General features: G+C 46.0%; 1 protein-coding gene across 1 annotated transcript in view; it reads right to left on the bottom strand.

The window, feature by feature from the left end:
- Positions 1-20317, bottom strand: part of LOC124556420 (solute carrier family 22 member 7-like) — a 167568-nt gene that overhangs the window by 78425 nt on the left and 68826 nt on the right. Inside the window, exon 5 of the mRNA XM_047130378.1 lies at positions 18615-18783. Coding sequence (XP_046986334.1) covers positions 18615-18783 — 169 coding nt within the window. The remainder of the gene's footprint in view (positions 1-18614; positions 18784-20317) is intronic.

Here is a 20317-nt window from a genome sequence, read left to right as displayed (position 1 = left end):
TGTGGTACCGATGAGGTCGACACCAGTATCGATCTGAGTATTGTCTTTGACCTAAGCTAAACATTATCTTTGTGCAGTTCTGCCATCCAGTTCTTTGTAAAAATGGCTCTGAGCACTATGGGACTCAACTGCTGTGGTCATCAGTCCCCTAGAACTTAGAACTACTTAAACCTAACTAACCTAAGGACATCACACACATCCATGCCCGAGGCAGGATTCGAACCTGCGACCATAGCAGTCGCACGGTTCCGGACTGCGCGCCTAGAACTGCGAGACCACCGCGGCCCCTGTTCTTTGTAAGCCTTGCTTGTGTAAAGAGGTGAATAAATGAACTCCTGATAATAAGGTGTTGTTTGGTATAACTGACCCAAAACTCCATCTCACTGGTGACCCCGAGTTGTAACGTCTTCTGTTTTTGCTGTTTTACTGTGTCCGCGGCCTACGCATCGGTTATTTTCACGTGTATCACATCAACAAAACATTCAAACAATGGCTTTGGCCCAATGCCTAATGCCGGATTTTGTAATCGACATGCATCGTGTTGCGGGCGATGTACACCTGCCAGGACTGCAACACGATGCCTCTCACTCGACGATTACGCCAATATCGACAGACGTTTTCGAGCCTGCAACAATAAGTGAGGTTAGGAGTGTGCATGACTCCAGCTATCAAATGCCTTTGTTCCCACCACATGTGCCCTCCCTCATCGACGGTGCAGTTACCTCTTACGGATCTCCGTGCAGTGCGGGACCAATGCCGATTTCTGCAAATGCTTCGTTGGACAACCTACCACCGCCAGGACAAAAATTTGCCATGCCGCAATCCGTGCAGTACCACGGAGATTCCTGCCATGTGGCCGGAACCGCTTTGTTCACAGATCAACCTCCTCAGCATCCGACCACACCCGCGCCTGCCTCGGTTCAGCATCAACACATGCCTTCCTGCTTCGATACCTCAGCCTGCAACAGGAACAATAACTTGTTATCTGTGCCTGACCTCCATCTCTGTCCTACTGCTACATCTCAGTGTTTTGTGCCACGACATTCACCTTATCCGCACACCGTTTTGAGTGGAGTGACTATGAACAGTGAACATTCACACATTCCGTCCGACGTTCGACATCATTTTCCACACTGTGCTTCTGGACAGCCCGCACCTCCGCAGCCTCCCTGCATCACGCGGACGGCGCCATACTGTACCGACTGTTCCGCTCGCTCAGGGAAGCAGTAAACAAGCAGCTGGGACGTCACCAGCTCCGCCCATGGACACACCCCCTCCTGCAACCGAACCTGCTGCGACCACCGAACCTCGGCCACTGCCTCTGACAACGAACTTTCCACAGGAAATGCAACCGCACTACCCATACTGTTACTTCCACACACAGTTTGGTGAGAGGGCACGGAACTGCAACCCACCCTGCTGCTTCCAAAATGCTAATCGCAGGTAGGTCCGGGTGCTGCCTCCTGCGCACAACATGACAGGCACCTCCCAGTGCTCCATTCTGTCCAGGAACAATCTGAAATTACTGACGACTTTATATTAAAGACATTTCGTTGGGATACTTTTTCCTAGCGGACACAGGCGCTGATGTTTCGCTGCTGCCTACGTCCTTAGTGTCGTCGAACATCCGCCCTCATCATACTTCACTGCAAGCCGTGAATTCAACTAAACTACAATGCTTGGGTTCAATCTCCCATGTCGTCACACTCTGCGCAAACTGCAAACTGGAGTGGACTTTTTTAGTGTGCGATATTGAGGAACCTATACTAGGCATTGACTTCTTGCAACACCACAAACTTTCACCGGACCTAGTGCGAAACACCGTGTTTCATCACCCGTCCAAAACTCACTTCCCCTGTGCTCCGTTGAGCAAAACCCCCCGTGACACGTGGGTCGGGGCTCATCTCATCCATACATACTCGTCTCTGTCGACGTTACAAGAAACAATGCACAAGTGCCTTGTTGAGCTTGAAAATGTCGCTCGCCTACTCAAGGAAAACTTTGAGCTCTCCCTCCGGCTCTACGAAACTCAGCTCCAGCTCTCCGACGCAGCAAAGGAATTACAGACAATGCAGCAAGGGCAAAGCAAGGTCAGTAAGTGCGCCAAATCTACTTGTAGTCCCAGCAATCGAGCCTCCGTGTGCTTACATCCCGCTACCCCTCGCAACTGTGCTATCAAGTCTACCATAACGTATACTGACAGTTCCACAGGACCACACCCCCCTAACAACGCAGCATTTGACACTCGGCTGGACACGAGTGCGCCTGCGTGACAACGTGACAACCGTGACGTGTTCCGAACTGACAGCTCCTACCCCTCCCCTCACGGACAGCACCTCAAACTATAAAACTTTGGCTCCTGCGCGCTGCTGTGTGACCGCCACTGACAACACAGACAGTGCACTCGCACCTAGCGCTTAGCACGCAACCGTGCTGCCACAGGCCATGCCCACCGACAATGCACTCACTAATGGCTCACGAACTCTACCGAGCTGACCCGACCGCGGTTCCACTGCTTCGGGCCGGCAGCCATCTCGTCACATTGACTCCTGGGACACTTCGCCGCCTCAGCTCCCGTCGGATCCGCCGAGTGTCTCCGAACACCAGGACCACGCCTCACCTGCCCCACCCGCCACACATTGTAAAGAAACAGCCCCCAGTGCCGCCGGCACATTTCCGTCATCACCAACGGCACGGTTCACAAGCTTCGCCTCACGCCAGGCCCCCCGATCTCCAGTAAACCACGTCGACTTTGTCCCGAGCGCCTCTCTGCCCTTAAAAATCAGATTTCTGAACTTCCAAACTCCGGTGTCATTGAACCCTCTGCCAGTAGCTGGTCTATGCCCATTCCGTGAATGTAGAAGATTGTATCAGTGATCATAAGTCAGTGGTTGCATCAATGACTACAAGTGTAATAAGAAATGCCAAGAAAGGAAGGAAAATATATTTGCTTAACAAGAGTGATAGGGCACAAATCGCAGAATATCTGAGTGACCACCATCAAACGTTCATTTCTGAGGAAGAGGATGTGGAACAAAAATGGAAAAAATTCAGAAACATCGTCCAGTACGCCTTAGATAAGTTGGTACAGACTAAGGTCCAAAGCGAGGGGAAAGATCCACCGTGGTATAACAATCATGTACGAAAGGTACTACGGAAACAAAGAAAGCTTCATCATAGGTTTAAGAGTAGTCGAATCATAGCTGATAAGGAAAAGCTGAACGAAGCGAAAAAGAGCGTAAAGAGAGCAATGAGAGAAGCATTCAACGAATTCGAACATAAAACATTGGCAAACAATCTAAACAAGAACCCTAAAAAGTTTTGGTCATATGTAAAATCGGTAAGCGGATCTAAATCCCCTATTCAGTCACTCGTTGACCACGATGGCACCGAAACAGAGGACGACCGAAGAAAGGCAGAAATACTGAATTCAGTGTTCCGAAACTGTTTCACTGCGGAAAATCGTAACACGGTCCCTGACTTCAGCCGTCGCACGGACGCCAAAATGGAAAATATTGAAATAAACGATATCGGAATTGAAAAACAACTGCTATCACTTAGTAGCGGAAAAGCATCCCGACCAGACGAGATACCCTTAAGATTCTACAGTGATTATGCTAAAGAACTTGCCCCCTTTCTATCAGCAATTTATCGTAGATCGCTGGAAGAACGTATAGTACCTAGCGACTGGAAGAAAGCGCAGGTCGTTCCCATTTTCAAGAAGGGTCATAAATCAGATGCGAATAATTATAGGCCTATTTCGCTTACGTCAATCTGTTGTAGAATAATGGAACATGTTTTGTGTTCTCGTATTATGACGTTCTTAGATAATACAAATCTCCTTCATCATAACCAACATGGATTCCGCAAACAGAGATCATGTGAAACTCAGCTCGCCCTATTTGCCCAAGAAATTCACAGTGCCGTAGACACTGGCGAGCAGATTGATGCCGTATTCCTGGACTTCATGAAGGCATTTGATACGGTTCCGCACTTACGTTTAGTAAAAAAAATTACGAGCTTACGGAATATCGGACCAGGTTTGTGATTGGATTCAGGATTTCCTAGAAGAAAGAACACAACATGTCATTCTTAACGGTTCAAAATCTGCAGATGTAGAGGTAATTTCGGGAGTACCGCAGGGAAGCGTGAGAGGACCTTTATTGTTTACAATATACATAAATGACTTAGTTGACAACATCGGTAGCTCCGTGAGGCTATTTGCAGATGACACGGTTGTCTACAAGAAAGTAGCAACATCAGAAGACTCGTACGTACTCCAGGAGGACCTGCAGAGGATTAATGCATGGTGCGACAGCTGGCAGCTTTCCCTAAACGTAGATAAATGTAATATAATGCGCATACATAGGGGCAGAAATCCATTCCAGTACGATTATGCCATAGGTGGTAAATCATTGGAAGCGGTAACGACCGTAAAATACTTAGGAGTTACTATCCGGAGCGATCTGAAGTGGAATGATCACATAAAACAAATAGTGGGAAAAGCAGGCGCCAGGTTGAGATTCATAGGAAGAATTCTAAGAAAATGTGACTCATCGACGAAAGAAGTAGCTTACAAAACGCTTGTTCGTCCGATTCTTGAGTATTGCTCATCAGTATGGGACCCTTACCAGGTTGGATTAATAGAAGAGATAGACATGATCCAGCGAAAAGCAGCGCGATTCGTCATGGGGACATTTAGTCAGCGCGAGAGCGTTACGGAGATGCTGAACAAGCTCCAGTGGCGGACACTTCAAGAAAGGCGTTACGCAATACGGAGAGGTTTATTATCGAAATTACGAGAGAGCACATTCCGGGAAGAGATGGGCAACATATTACTACCGCCCACATATATCTCGCGTAATGATCACAACGAAAAGATCCGAGAAATTAGAGCAAATACGGAGACTTACAAGCAGTCGTTCTTCCCACGCACAATTCGTGAATGGAACAGGGAAGGGGGGATCAGATAGTGGTACAATAAGTACCCTCCGCCACACACCGTAAGGTGGCTCGCGGAGTATAGATGCAGATGTAGACATATGGCACCCAAGAAAGACGGGTCCTGGTGCATGTGCAGAGACTACCATCGACTAAACGCACAAACAATTATGGACACCTACCCCATACACAACATTGCCGACTTTACCAGTTCCCTCACAGGTGTGACCACGTTCTCTGTCATTGACTGCAAATGGGCCTAGCACCAGATCCCCATGGGACCTGAAGACATCGAGAAGACAGCAATCACCACCCCAATCTGGTTATTTCAGTTTCGATTCATGCCCTTCGGTCTGAAAAACGCAACCCAGACCTGGCAATGCTTCATGAATGAAGGGCTGCGGAGATTCAGGTTTGGCAGGCACACACTCTTCTGGATCTTGGACTGTTCCATGGACCCCTGCTATGACTGACTCTTTCACCGCCCTCAAAAGTCTTCTTGCCGAGGCCTGCAACATCACGCATCCTCATCCCAATGCACAGCTTTTCATCACCACAGATGTGAGCAATACTGCCATCAGCGCTGTCCTTAGCCAGACAATCGATGGCCAGACTTCGCCTCTGCAGTTCTTCTCGCGCAAGTTCACAACGCACAATGGAAATATTCTGCTTTTGACAGGGAGTTGCTCGCGGTCTATGAAGTTATCAAGCATTTCAAGACTGACGTTGAGGGACACCCTTTCTACGTTTTAACGGACCACAAGCCCCTGGCTGCGGCCATTACAAACCCGCCCGGCATTTGTGCATCCGCCCACCTCGTTGCGGAACACTTTGTGTGGAGAAATGTCAACAAGGACTGCCAGCAATGGGCACGCTCCTGTATTGCATGCCAATGTTGCATAGTACACAAGCACACTTCACCCATCCTCGGAGCCTTTTCGATCCCTCCTGGGCGTTTCTAAGATATCCACATTGACATTGTCAGTCCTCTCCCCACCTCTAAAGGCTTTCGTTATGTCCTCTCGTCTATCGGCCGAACAACTTGCTGGGTTGGTTGGTTGGTTGGTTTGGGGGATTAAAGGGACCAGACTGCCATGGTCATCGGTCCCTTTTTCCAAAGACAAAGAACGCCCACAGAGAATAAAAACAAGTAACAGAAGAGATCACAGACGATACAGAACAAGAGATACTGAGACAAAGACAAGACAAAACAAACTAAAACCACACAGAGTGTGACGGTGGTTGGCCGACCATAGACATAAAAAAGGAAAGGCCAACCACTTAGAAACACATTAAAAAATCAGTGTAAAACCATAGGACAAAGGCCAGAATCAACACAAAACAATAAAATAAAACAGAAACACTCAGAGTAAATGATAAAATCCCCCTGCCCGAATAAAACGTAAAACTAAGTCAGCCATAGTGGATTCGTCTGTTAAAAGGGCAGGGAGCGTAGCAGGCAGCGCAAATGTCTGCCTGACCACAGCTAAAAGGGGGCAGGCCAGCAAAATGTGGGCCACTGTCAAAGCTGCCCCACAGCGACATACAGGAGGGTCCTCCCGGCGCAGTAAATAACTGTGTGTCAGCCAGGAGTGGCCAATGCGGAGCCGGCAAAGAACTACTGAGTCCCTGCGAGTGGCTCGCAGGGATGACCGCCACACAGCCGTCGTCTCCTTGACAGCACGGAGTTTATTGCGCATTGGCAGTTCGCGCCATTCATCGTCCCATAGCGCCAAGATTTTGCGGCGGAAGACTGCCCGCAAATCAGCCTCTGGGAGGCCAACGTCCAGAGATGGCTTACTGGTGGCCTCTTTCGCCAGGCGGTGAACATGTTCGTTACCCGGGATACCGACATGACCGGGGGTCCACACAAAGACCACAGAGCGGCCGCAACAGGCGAGAGTATGCAGAGACTCGTGGATAGCCATCACCAAACGAGAACGAGGGAAACACTGGTCGAGAGCTCGTAAACCGCTCAGGGAATCGCTACAGATAACGAAGGACTCACCTGAGCAGGAGCGGATATACTCTAGGGCACGAAAGATGGCGACCAGTTCAGCACTGTAAACGCTGCAGCCATCCGGCAAGGAACGTTGTTCGGAAAGGTCCCCTAGAGTGAGCGCATATCCGACACGACCAGCAACCATCGAACCGTCAGTGTAAACAACACCAGAGCCCTGATACGTGGCCAGGATGGAATAAAAGCGGCGGCGGAAGGCCTCTGGAGGGACTGAGTCCTTAGGGCCCTGTGCCAAGTCGAGCCGAAGGCTAGGGCGACGAACACACCATGGGGGTGTATGCAAAGTAGCCCGGAAAGGAGGTGGAACAGTGAAACCCTGGAGCCCAGAGAGAAGCTCTTTGACGCGGACCGCTATTGTACAACCAGACCGGGGCCGACGTTCTGGCATACGGACGACCGACCGCGGGAACAGGAGGCGATAGTTTGGATGCCCGGGCGAGCTTAGAACATGGGCAGCATAAGCGGCCAGCAAACGTTGGCGTCGGAACCGCAGTGGAGGTACACCTGCCTCCACTAGTATGCTGTCCACAGGGCTGGTGCGGAAAGCACCAGTGGCAAGGCGTATCCCACTGTGGAGAATCGGGTCCAGCACCCGGAACGCAGATGGGGATGCTGAGCCATATGCCAGGCTCCCATAATCCAGACGGGACTGGATTAACGCCTGGTAGAGCCGCAACAGTGTAGAGCGGTCGGCGCCCCAGCGGGTGTTGCTCAAGCATCTCAGAGCGTTTAGATGCCGCCAACAAGTCTGTTTCAGCTGCCGGATATGAGGCAGCCAAGTCAACCGGGCATCGAAAACCACCCCCAAAAACCTGTGGGTCTCCACCACAGCAAGGAGTTCGTCGGCAAGATAAAGCCGCGGCTCAGGATGGACTGTTCGGCGCCGGCAGAAATGCATAACGCAGGTCTTGGCTGCCGAAAACTGAAACCCATGCGCTACAGCCCAAGACTGCGCCTTACGGATAGCGCCCTGTAGCTGACGTTCAACAGCTGTAATGCCAGTAGAGCTGTAATAAAGGCAGAAGTCGTCAGCATACAGGGAAGCGGAGACAGAATTTCCCACGGTCGCAGCAAGCCCGTTAATGGCTATTAAAAACAGACAGACACTTAAAACAGAGCCCTGTGGCACACCGTTCTCCTGGACGTGGGAGGAACTATACGAGGCCGCGACTTGCACGCGGAAGGTACGACACGACAGAAAATTGCGGATAAAAATCGGCAGAGGACCCCGAAGACCCCATCCATGAAGCGTAGAAAGAATGTGATGACGCCATGTCGTATCGTACGCCTTCCGCATGTCGAAAAAGACAGCGACCAGGTGCTGACGGCGAGCAAAAGCAGTACGGATGGCCGACTCCAGACTCACCAGATTGTCGGTGGCGGAGCGGCCTTTACGGAACCCACCCTGAGACGGAGCCAGAAGGCCCCGAGACTCCAGTACCCAATGCAAGAGCCGGCTCACCATCCGTTCAAGCAACTTGCAAAGAACGTTGGTGAGGCTAATGGGACGGTAGCTGTCCACCTCCAGAGGGGTCTTCCCAGGTTTCAAAACGGGGATGACAATGCCTTCCCGCCATTGCGACGGAAACTCCCCTTCGACCCAAAGACGGTTGTAAAGATCGAGAAGGCGCCGCTGGCAGTCCACTGAAAGGTGTTTCAGCATCTGACAGTGGATGCCATCTGGCCCAGGAGCGGTATGAGGGCAAGCAGCTAGGGCACTGCGAAATTCCCACTCACTGAATGGAGCATTGTAAGATTCCGGGTGGTTGCTGCGAAACGAAAGGCTCCGACGTTCCAGCCGCTCTTTAATGGAGCGGAAGGCCTGGGGGTAATTCGCAGAAGCGGAACTCATAGCAAAATGCTCTGCTAAGCGATTTGCAATGACGTCGGAGTCGGTACAAACGGCTCCATTCAGTGAGAGCGCAGGGACGCTGGCAGGGGTCCGATAGCCGTAGACGCGTCGAATCTTGGCCCAGACCTGCGAGCGAGTGACATGGAGGCCAATGGTGGACACATACCGCTCCCAGCACTCCTTCTTGCCTTGGCGGATAAGGAGGCGGGCCTGCGCACGCAGCCGTTTGAAGGCGATAAGGTGGGCTAAGGAGGGATGTCGCTTGTGACGCTGGAGCGCCCGCCGGCGATCTTTAATCGCTTCAGCGATCTCAGGCGACCACCAAGGCACAGCCTTCCGCCGAGCGGACCCAGAAGAACGGGGAACGGCAGATTCGGCGGCAGTAACGATGCCGGTGGTGACAGATTGAACCACCGCATCAATGTCATCAGTAGAGAGAGGCTCAAAAGCGGCAGTGGAGGAGAACAAATCCCAGTCAGCCTTATTCATAGTCCATCTGCTAGGGAGCCCAGAAGAGTGACGCTGTGGTAGTGACAAAAAGAGCGGAAAGTGGTCACTACCACACAGGTCGTCATGCACACTCCATTGGACAGACGGTAAGAGGCTAGGGCTACAGATGGAAAGGTCAATGGCGGAGTAGGTGCCATGCGCCACACTGAAGTGCGTGAAGGCGCCATCATTTAACAGCGAGAGATCGAGCTGCGACAACAAATGTTCAACGATGGCGCCTCGACCTGTGGCCACTGACCCACCCCACAGAGGGTTATGGGCGTTGAAGTCGCCCAATAGCAAGAAAGGCGGCGGCAATTGGGCGACCAGTGCAGCCAGGACATGCTGCGAGACATCACCATCCAGTGGAATGTAAAGACTGCAGACGGTAATAGCCTGTGGCGTCCATACGCGTACAGCGACAGCCTCTAAAGGCGTCTGGAGAGGGACAGACTCGCTGTGCAGAGTGTGAAGGACATATATGCAGACGCCACCAGACACCCTTTCATAAGCTGCTCGGTTCTTGTAATAACCCCGATAGCCACGGAGGGCGGGGGTTCGCATCGCTGGAAACCAAGTTTCCTGGAGAGCAATGCAGAAGAAAGGGCGAAGGCTGAGAAGTTGGCGGAGCTCAGCTAAATGGTGGAAAAAACCGCCGCAGTTCCACTGGAGGATGGTATTGTCCATGGCTGAGAAAGGCGTGAAAGGACTGGGAAGGCAATTTACGCCGCTTGTTCACTCACTGCCACCGATTCAGTACCCGTACGAGAGGCATCCATGGCGTCTGAGGGACCAGCGAGATCAAGGTCCTCAGCGGACGCTAGAATCTCGACTTCATCCTCAGACGCAGAGCGCGAAAGGTGCGGTGGGGTTGGTGCCACCGCAAGTTCCTTGGCCTTAGAGGTCTTTCTCTTGGACTTCTCTCGCTGAACCTTGGGTTTCACCGGCTGGGAAGGCTTCACCGATTCAGTCTCCGGGACAGAGGAGGATCGTGAAGCCCTACGCCCGGCCGCTGGTGAGGACTTATGCCACTGGTGGCAGTCATCATTCCCGCTGGTGGAACCCTGGGAAGGGAGGGTCCCAAGGGAACTCTTACGGGCGAGAGTAGCCGAAGAAGTTAGACGCTTCTCCGGCTGAGAAGCGGGGATGGACGTCCCCGACAGGTGGGAGGAGGTTGCTCCTGAGGTAGGTGGTGCAGGAGCAACCGGTTGGGTAGAGCCCCCCACGGGCAAGGGGGCAGGAGGAGTCTTACTGCTTATCGAGCTGGCTGGAAGTCTCGAAACTGATGGAGCTAGCACAGTTGTTGTAGCAGCTGCATAAGTAGATGTCATTCTCACAGGATGGAGTCTGTAATATTTCCGTTTGGCCTCAGTATAGGTCAGCCGGTCCAGGGTCTTATATTCCATGATTTTGCGCTCTTTCTGAAAGACTTTGCAGTCAGGCGAGCAAGGTGAATGGTGCTCCCCGCAGTTGACGCAGATGGGAGGCGGGGCACATGGAGTATCGGGATGAGATGGGCGTCCGCAATCGCGACATGGGAGGCTGGAAGTGCAGCGGGAAGACATATGGCCGAACTTCCAGCACTTGAAGCACCGCATCGGGGGAGGGATATAGGGCTTGACGTCACATCGGTAGACCATCACCTTGACCTTTTCCGGTAACGTATCATCCTCGAAGGCCAAGATGAAGGCACCGGTAGCAACCTGATTGTCCCTCGGACCCCGATGAACGCGCCGGACGAAATGAACACCTCTACGTTCTAAGTTGGCGCGCAGCTCGTCATCAGACTGCAAAAGGAGATCCCTATGGAAAATAACACCCTGGACCATATTTAAACTCTTATGTGGTGTAATAGAAACGTGAACATCCCCCAACTTGTCACAAGCAAGTAACCTGCGGGACTGGGCGGAGGATGCCGTTTGTATCAGTACTGACCCAGAGTGCATTTTAGACAAGCCCTCCACCTCCCCAAACTTGTCCTCTAAATGCTCGACGAAGAACTGAGGCTTTGTGGAGAGAAAAGACTCCCCATCAGCTCTCGTGCAAACTAAGAATCGGGGCGAATAACTGTTACCTCCATCCTGAGACTTACGCTCTTCCCACGGCGTGGCCAGGGAGGGGAACGTTTTCGGATCGTACTTCTGAGCATTAAATTGAGCCCGAGAACGCTTAGAGACTGCTGGCGGCTGGCCGCCAGCAAGAGATGATGTACCACGCTTCATTGCGGGTCATCCGCCCTGATGCCACCTACTCCGACCAAGGGCCCTCCCCACGGGCGCCACCCAGCCACAGCAATAGCCACCTGGCAGGATGGCCATTGCCGGGAGTCCTGATGCCCCAGGGAGATGGGCATCTACTCCTTGGCATACGTGGGGAGTGAACGGCGCAGGCATCAGTAGAGCGATCCCTGTGTTGTCAGGGGGCTACAACCAAGAGGGTACATGGCGGCCCCACCACAACGGACTGGCTACCGTGCTGGATGTTAGGTGACATGTGGTCCATGGGCGTCATCAGTGCAGAAAATGGCCCTGCACAGTGCTTGTCAGAAAGTGCACGCAGGAGCGCATCCATGCCCAAGCGATGGAGAGCGGGCAAGACTGCAATGCAACGACGAATAAGATGGCGAAAGTTCTCAACACAACACGGACACAATGCACCAAGTAAGGCGCCCTTCCCCAATCGGCTCGCTCTTCGGAAAATTTTGAGATATGGAGGTCAAACCCGACAGGGGACCATCACATAAGGCCGAAACGTTTGAGACTCCTTTTAGTCGCCTCTTACGACAGGCAGGAATACCACGGGCCTATTCTAACCCCTGAACCCGCAGGGGGCAACTTGCTGGGTCGAGGCTGTCCCCCTCCCTAATATTATGGCAGAAACTGTTGCTTGAGCTTTCATCGAGTCATGGCTATCGCGTTTCGGATGTCCAGCTACCATCACGACTGACCAGGGCAGACAATTTGAGTCAGCCCCATTCAACGAGATTTGTAATATCTGCGGCATCCAGTGCATCCATACCACATCATATCACCTGCAAAGTATCGGGCTAGTTGAGCGCTTGCACCGCAATTTGAAGGCAGCTCTTCGATGCCACGACTCTACACTGATGGAGGCCCTTCCCCTTGTGCTACTCGGCATTTGTGTGATCTATAAGGAAGACCTCAAGGGCACAATAGCCGAGTTCCTATACAGCCAGAACATTGTTCTCCCCGGTGAACATGTGAGCCCTTCCGCTTCTCTCCCTCATTCTGACCTACCTTCCTTCGTGGACCGTGTCAGATGCGACTTCATCAACCTCTGCCTGCCAGCCACTCCCACCGTAAGGTTCACATCCCGAAATCTCTGGACAATTACGAATACGTCATGCACCGAGATGACACTGTCCGTGCTCCCCTCCAACCTCCATATACCGGCCCGTACCTAGTTCTATGGGACTCAGCCAACACCTATGACATCCAGATAAAAGATTCAGCTGTTACAGTCTCTCCAACAGACTTAAGCCTGCTCAGGTCGAGCACGCTTCTATCCCCCTTCAGGTGACGACCACGCCACTCACTGTCGTGGCTCACAACGCTCCGACCACTCCCTCCACTGCCGTTCTTCGAGGTCGACACCAGTATCGATCTGAGTATCGTCTTTGAACTAAGCTAAACATTATCTTTGTGCAGTTCCACTATCCAGTTCTTTGTAAGCCTTGTTTGTGTAAAGAGGTGAATAAATGAACTCCTGATAATAAGGTGTTGTTTGGTGTAACTGACCCGAACATCCACCTCAACATCATGAGCCCGCAGAGGCTATTGGTATGTCGTGTTTGCCTGAATATTGACTGATGTTGCTTTGTTGATGGTGTACCTGTTCATTTCAGTCAGGAGACAAGAGGGTATGTCAAAGTTCTTTATCCCAATAAGTGTGTAGGTCATGCAGGACCAGTTGCTTGACCCACCAGATCTCTGGAACTTAACATCCCGGACTTCTATCTTTGCATCATCTCAATTAGTTTGTGTATGGTGCTGGAATTGAGAATATAGCACAACTACAGCAGCCAACTGAAAATAGCTGTGCCACTGTGAAGAATGAGATGAACAGAGTATGCAACATTCTGAGTGCAGTAAGGAGTCAAGCACACCACTGTATTCAGTAAACAGTTGAGTTGAATTTCAGTTCCGTTTGTGTCCTTGCTTTCTGAGATAAATTAATTTTGTGTGCACTTGTGATCTCTAATGTGTTGCATAACTCTAAAATAAAGCCATTTCAGAATAAACTTTATTTAATGTTTTATTTTTATGTATACATTACACCTACGAAGTCTTACAGTTACTGTCGAATGACCCTGGATATTTCAGTGGAGCTGTAATAATCAGCTGGAATGTTTCCATGTGTACAAACACTAATTGTACTATGGTGACATTAATGAAATTAAAATAAAGATTGATGTCCATAAGCATGTACTATAAAACATCTTTGAGATATGCATGACACAAACAATAACTGATGATGTTCAGCTTCAAATATTTAAATCACAATAACAATTTCCAAATATGTTGCATATGTTGCATATTGCTCCTGGGATGCCCTAGATACCTAGCTATGAATGTTTTATTTGTATCTTAGCTAAAGTTTAAAGGGTAGATTCTTAAGCACAAACTGTATGTAGGTACACAGTTTTAAAAGAAAGAGATAAACCAAAACATTTAGGACAACAAAGGCTTTGAAGAATAAAAATAAATGAATCAAATCATAGATTAACTAATCTAGAGAAATTTTATGGTCCATGATAAAATAGTATTAACATACCATTAAGTATCATTTCTCTAGAAAAGTGAGTAGTAATGTAAATAAAAGACTTGTAATTTTGTAAAATGTAGATACAAAATGAAGCTGTAACCAATTTCTCATCACCACTGTCATGCCATATACATTCAGTAGACTCGCCTTCAAACTTTAAAATGTATAAAATAAACACTGCACAACAATAAGTGCAAGCCATATATTATAAGGAACCACAAAATGCGACAATACTTGTAGAGATCAAAATTTATCAATATTTTTGCTGATAGACAAAAGTTGCAGTGAAGGATAAGGAATAAAAAAGCATTTACTGAGGAAGATAGAACAACCCTACTTCTTCTGATATCACTGCTAATAAACACATTACACTATTCTCCAATTTTGATATATAGTGTCTACATAGTATTTGCAATAGCATAAAAATTCTTAAACAACAGTTATTATTCAAACTCCTTATTGTTTAAATTTTGACTCACATCTGATTGATTAAAATGATATACAGAAATATTATACTGGTACATGAGAAAATATTCAATATTTAAAATCCAGAAGAACCATCTGCACTTAAAATATACTAATACCTCATTCTGCAGCCCAGAAAAGAAACTTTGACTACTTCCAAAATTTCATAGTATAGGGAATATTAATGTGCAAAAATAAGGTTCTCATATGAAACAGAGATTGTAAAATTAGTAGGATGTAACCACATTTGAACCATTAATGAGAAATCCTGTTAGTTAGCAAAATATTTCAAATACAAAATCTTTTCTAAAGCAATTTTGGTGGGCTTTGTTAGAAAACATTGGTTAAATATGTTTGCTTGTAAATCCACCCACAAAAGTGGAACCCAGTATCAAAGCTGTTTAAAGAATGCACAGCCGATAGTTAAACAAAATAATTCTATTTCTAACTCTGTAGAAGTATTGCCAACAACTCCAGTCTTTTATCCTATTATCAAAAATGCAAGTGATTTGTATTTAAAGATTTTGTATTAATTTTTAAAAAATTCCTACATGAGCCTGTGAGATTACACTTACGCTTCAGTGCCAACAGGGCTGCGAAAACTTTAATAGGTGAAGAACACTCTGTTGGCATGAGCAGAGTCTATCCTCCCTAGTACAGCAGTCAAAGGACTGAAGAGTGATGATTAAGAGACTGGGAACTCCCAAAGATAAATGCCAATGTGGCACCTTTCCACAGAAAATGGCACAGTTTGGGAGTAACAAAATTACTTCTTTCTGTAAACGTGTGGAATAAATTATACAAATAATACAAGCACACCAATTTCACCACATCAATGTGATGAGTGCAGCATGACTAAGATTTCATCTGCACTCCAAAAACCCTGCATGTAGGGAAACCAGTGATAACTCAGATGAAAGACAAGAAACTCATCCACAATAATGTGTGTGTGCAACACAACCTATGGTTGATACCCCCTTTAACTGAAGCATGAGGCATGAATCAGACATTATACTTAATTAACGATGAGAATAAGTAGCATATATATGATTAATTCTGGCCATAGTGCCAAACGAGTGAGGCCAGTAACAATTTTGGTTGCTACATTAAATAAAACCATAATAATTATTTGCATGTAGAGTGTAATATTGTGAATACGATAGGGATAAATAGCATAATTTAGTTTTAAGTGCATTTTTTGTCATGTAGATTAACTTTTATTTAAATTCTGTTTATTCCTCAGCCAGACATGTAATGTGAGGTACAAAATGATCAGCATACTTACTTTGAGTGTAAGGTTAATGATATCACCAGGAATACTAAATGTACATTTATGAATATACACTTTGCAAAGGTAGCACAACAAGCCACTAGGATTGGTAGGGCAGCACAGACAAATAGGAGCAATAAGTTATGCTCTGTGGGTGGAGGGTGAGGGGGAGGGGGAGGGCGATTTGTGGACTGTGCAATGGCTCGTGAGCAGTATTAGCAGCAAGGTCAGAACCATCATAAGCCATTAAATGTGTTAGAATGTGGTACATTTATATTGCTAGTATCAACAATATCAAGAGGGATATACACACAGACACAAAACAATCAGTCAGTTCCTTGCCATTCATGAGTTCACATTAGAAAGAGAGATGTACATTGTATTTAACTTTTATTTAACAAATACTATTAATAGGTAGCAGAGTACAGTTGTTTAATAAAAAGGAATTTTTTATTCAAAAATGAAGTGATAAGTTATGAACTAAAAAAGAAATCTGTAATGCAAAATGTTTGTTTTGCAAAACTGGATGTAGCTGACACCAAGATACCAGTGTTTGGTAGAGAAGATTATGGAAATGGGAAACAGCAAATCAAGTATGTGAAAATGACAAAATGTTAAACGTTTTCAAGAGTAAAAACAAACATGGACAAGGAGAATACTTGGGAAGAAGAAAATCTGACTGCAATGAACTACATATGTGGAGCAATTTCAAACGAGCAACTAGAATTCATGAGAGATAAGGAAACTGCATTTGAAATAATGAGAAAGTTCAACAAATTATACTTAGAGGAATGGACTGCACTGTAAACTGCTTGCAGAAACAAATTGGACAAACTGAGATTTAAAGACAATTCTTATATGGCAATACTCTTCATTATTTTTGAGAAAAAAGTGAATGAATTAAAATTAGAGTGCACAAAAGTAGCAGAAAGGGAGAAGTTAAACAACAACCTGAGAACTTGCCAGAATCTTTGAGATAAATCAGGGACTTGATCAATGTTTCAAAAAAAGAAGATCAAAATGGTTCAAATGGCTCCGAGCACTATGGGACTTAACATATATGGTCATCAGTCCCCTAGAACTTAGAACTACTTAAACCTAACTAACCTAAGGACATCACACAACACCCAGTCATCACGAGGCAGAGAAAATCCCTGACCCCGCCGGGAATCGAACCCGGGAACGAATCAAACAGAATTGTGTGTTAAAAGCAAAATTAAAGTGTTTGATTTAAAAGGCAAGAATGGAAGTGAGGATACAAAATCCAATGCATTTCATGAATCTGAGAAAAGTAAGCAGGGTAGTGGGGATAAAAACAGCTGGTCATGTGGTTGAAGTAAACAGTGTCATTCCAGAGGTGGACATCATCCAAGACACACAGGATATCAGGAGAACAAAAAAAGCATAAGCAGCTTTGTAACAGAGGTACAACCTACAGTGACATGTAATAATGTTGAGCCAGGTAACAATGTACACATTAATTGGTTATTAGACAGAGGTTGCACAAATCGCATTGCTAATAATGACAATTCTGTTTCTGAGTGCGTAACTTTAAAAGACTCTGTGGATGTAAGTTATATGGATGATAAAGTTCTGGAAGATACAAAAACAGGAGACACAGCTAGTTATATCCCAGTTTATAATGTATTTTACATCAAAGAAAATCGATTAGTTATGCTAAAGTGGCTGAAAAACAAAATTATTATGCATGCAATATCTGATTTTTTTTAAGGACAATAATTTACTTGTGAGTGTTTTGAAAGAACATAGGTTGTACAAAATGACAAGTAGAATTTATAAGAAAGAGATTAATGTTAATAGTGTGGGTAGTAAGGATACTATGTCAGTAAAGCAGAAATAGCATCATATACTTGGAAATGTACATTTTAACAATCTGAATATGTTGTGTAAACATCAGTTAGGAGGTGGATTGCCAACCAATATAGAATCAAAGTTTGTGAAGTAACATTTCTACTGAAAATAAAATGCAAATTTTACATTTTGAAAACAATAGAAGCAAAACAAAATAAACATTAGAGATTATTCATACTGATATGAATGGGACTCATTCAATTCATGGTTTGCATGGGTAAAGATACTTTCTCACTTTTCTTTATGATAAAGGACCTAGACTTTACACTGTCAACTCTAAAAGTCAAGTTTATGAATGGTTTGTGGAATACAGTAGGACAAATGGAGATCGGGCTGCTGCTGGAAGCATGTTCAGAGAGCTGAAATGGTTAAGGCAACAGCTCACGACAAGCAGGAAGTCTGGGTTTGAGTCCTGCTCTGGCAAATATTTACACTTGTTTTGAAATATTCTACAGGTGATGCAAAACCATAATCCCAATTGATAAGTCCATTATTAACTGAATGCTGCTGTTGATCATCAACACAGTGTCTCAGACACAACACTGCAGTATTTCATGCTACAGCAAGGTAATGATGAAAGGAAACATTATCTTACCCCACATGGTAATCACGGTAACATAGCGTGAGCAAAAAGGAGAATAGACACCAGGACAAATTGACATATTGGCATATTCTCAGATAGCCACAGTGGTTAAGGCAACCCCCTGCGACAAGCGGAAAATCTGGGTTCGAGAACTGGTCCAGCATAACTGCAATTTTTAGGTTCATTCTTAAGTAATGAACGTAATCTGATGGTATTTTGCATTCTTCGTTTTCCATTTATCAACGTATTCCCAATTTTCATAACCACTTCTCAATGTTCTGCTTGTTTAACAGAATATTAGGAAATAAATTTCTATTTTACAAACTTTTAACATTACCTGACAAACAATAATGGGATGCAGCTCAAAACTGCTGTAATAAGAATGAAATAAATCCAGTTTCTCAAAAGCCAAGCTAGCAATATTATGGTGATAAATCCAAAAGCAAAACAAAGACACGATCTAAAGTTGTTGGCTGATCGATGTTTGACGCCACATAATTCTATTCCTGAAACAAAGAAAATAGAGAAGTTTAATGTTAAGTAAACCATAACTAAATCATCTATAAGGCAAAAAATAATGTTATAGTGAAAATTCAACTGAGAAAGTCATTAAAATTAGTGGGACACATAAAACCTGGTAAATACTCATTATCAGGTGACACAATTACTACTCCTTTCTTCAGGTAGGAAAGGTGTATTAGTGAAGATTAAAGAAGGAATTTTTGTGGGATATGGCTGTGGGAGCACACAGAATACTCAGATCAAATGTGGTAAATATGAAGGAGAAAGTATCAGAGAAAGCAGGAGGTCAATAATTAAACATCTGTAGGTGCTATGCCAGATTCAGTTCAGACATGCTGGAAGAGATGTTATTGAGAAATGAGACAGATTAAAACACAAAAAGTAATGCCAAGAGGGAAGAATAATGCAGTTAAGAAACAGAAAGCCAGGAGAACAGATAGTGAGAGGAAAAAGAAACGTATAGATAAATAAAATAATAGAAAAATAAAGTAATAATGATCCTGTGACAAAAGCTCACATGTTAGAGATGAATAATTTTTCTAAATTACTTACTTCGTCATTTACTAATTTATTTTTATTTTATTTTATTTTTATACCTTCTCATGACTGTACACTGAAGCATCAAAGAAACTGGTACAGGCATGCATATTCAAATACAGATATATGTAAACAGACAGAATACAATGCTGCAGTTGTCAGCACCTATATACCACAACAATTGTCTGGCAGCATTGTTAGATCAGTTGCTGCTGCTACAATGGCAGGTCATCTGGATATAAGTTAGTTTGCACGTGGTGCTATAAACAGCACATGAGCAATGGGATGCAGCATCTCTGAGGTAGCAATGAAGTGGGTATTTTCCCATACGACCATTTCATGAGAGTACCGTGAATATCAGGCATCTGGTAAAACATCAAATCTCCAACATCAGTTAGGCCGGATAAAGATCCTTCAAGAACAGGACCAATCATGACTGAAGAGAACCATTCAGCGTGACAGAAGTGCAACGCATCTACAAATTGCTGCAGATTTCAATGCTGGGACATCAACAAGTGTCAGTTTGTGAACCACTCAATGAAACATCATCAATATGACCATTCAGAGCTGAAGCCCCATTTGTGTAACCTTGATGACTGCACAACACAAAGATTTATGCCTTGCCTGGGCCTGTCAACAATGACTTTGGACTGTTGGTAACTGGAAACATGTTGCTTGGTCAGACGAGCCTCATTTTAAATTGTATTGAGTAGATGGACGTGTATAGGTATGGAGACAACCTCATAAATCCATGGACCCTTCATGTCAGCAGGGGACTGTTAAAGCTGGTGGAGGCTGTGTAATGGTGTGGGGCAGGTCCAGTTGGAGTGATAAGGGGTTCTTGATATGTCTAGATACAACTCTGACATGTGACATGTATGTAACCATCCTGTCTGATCACCTGCATCCATTCATGTCCATTGCGAATTCCAACAGACTTGGGCAATTCCAGTAGGACAATGGGACACCCCACACATCCAA

The sequence above is a fragment of the Schistocerca americana genome, chromosome X (genome assembly GCF_021461395.2).
Source record: "Schistocerca americana isolate TAMUIC-IGC-003095 chromosome X, iqSchAmer2.1, whole genome shotgun sequence".
NCBI lineage: Eukaryota > Metazoa > Arthropoda > Insecta > Orthoptera > Acrididae > Schistocerca > Schistocerca americana.
Note: the sequence above shows the minus strand (reverse complement) of the source record. Positions and strands in the feature narration are given on the sequence as shown.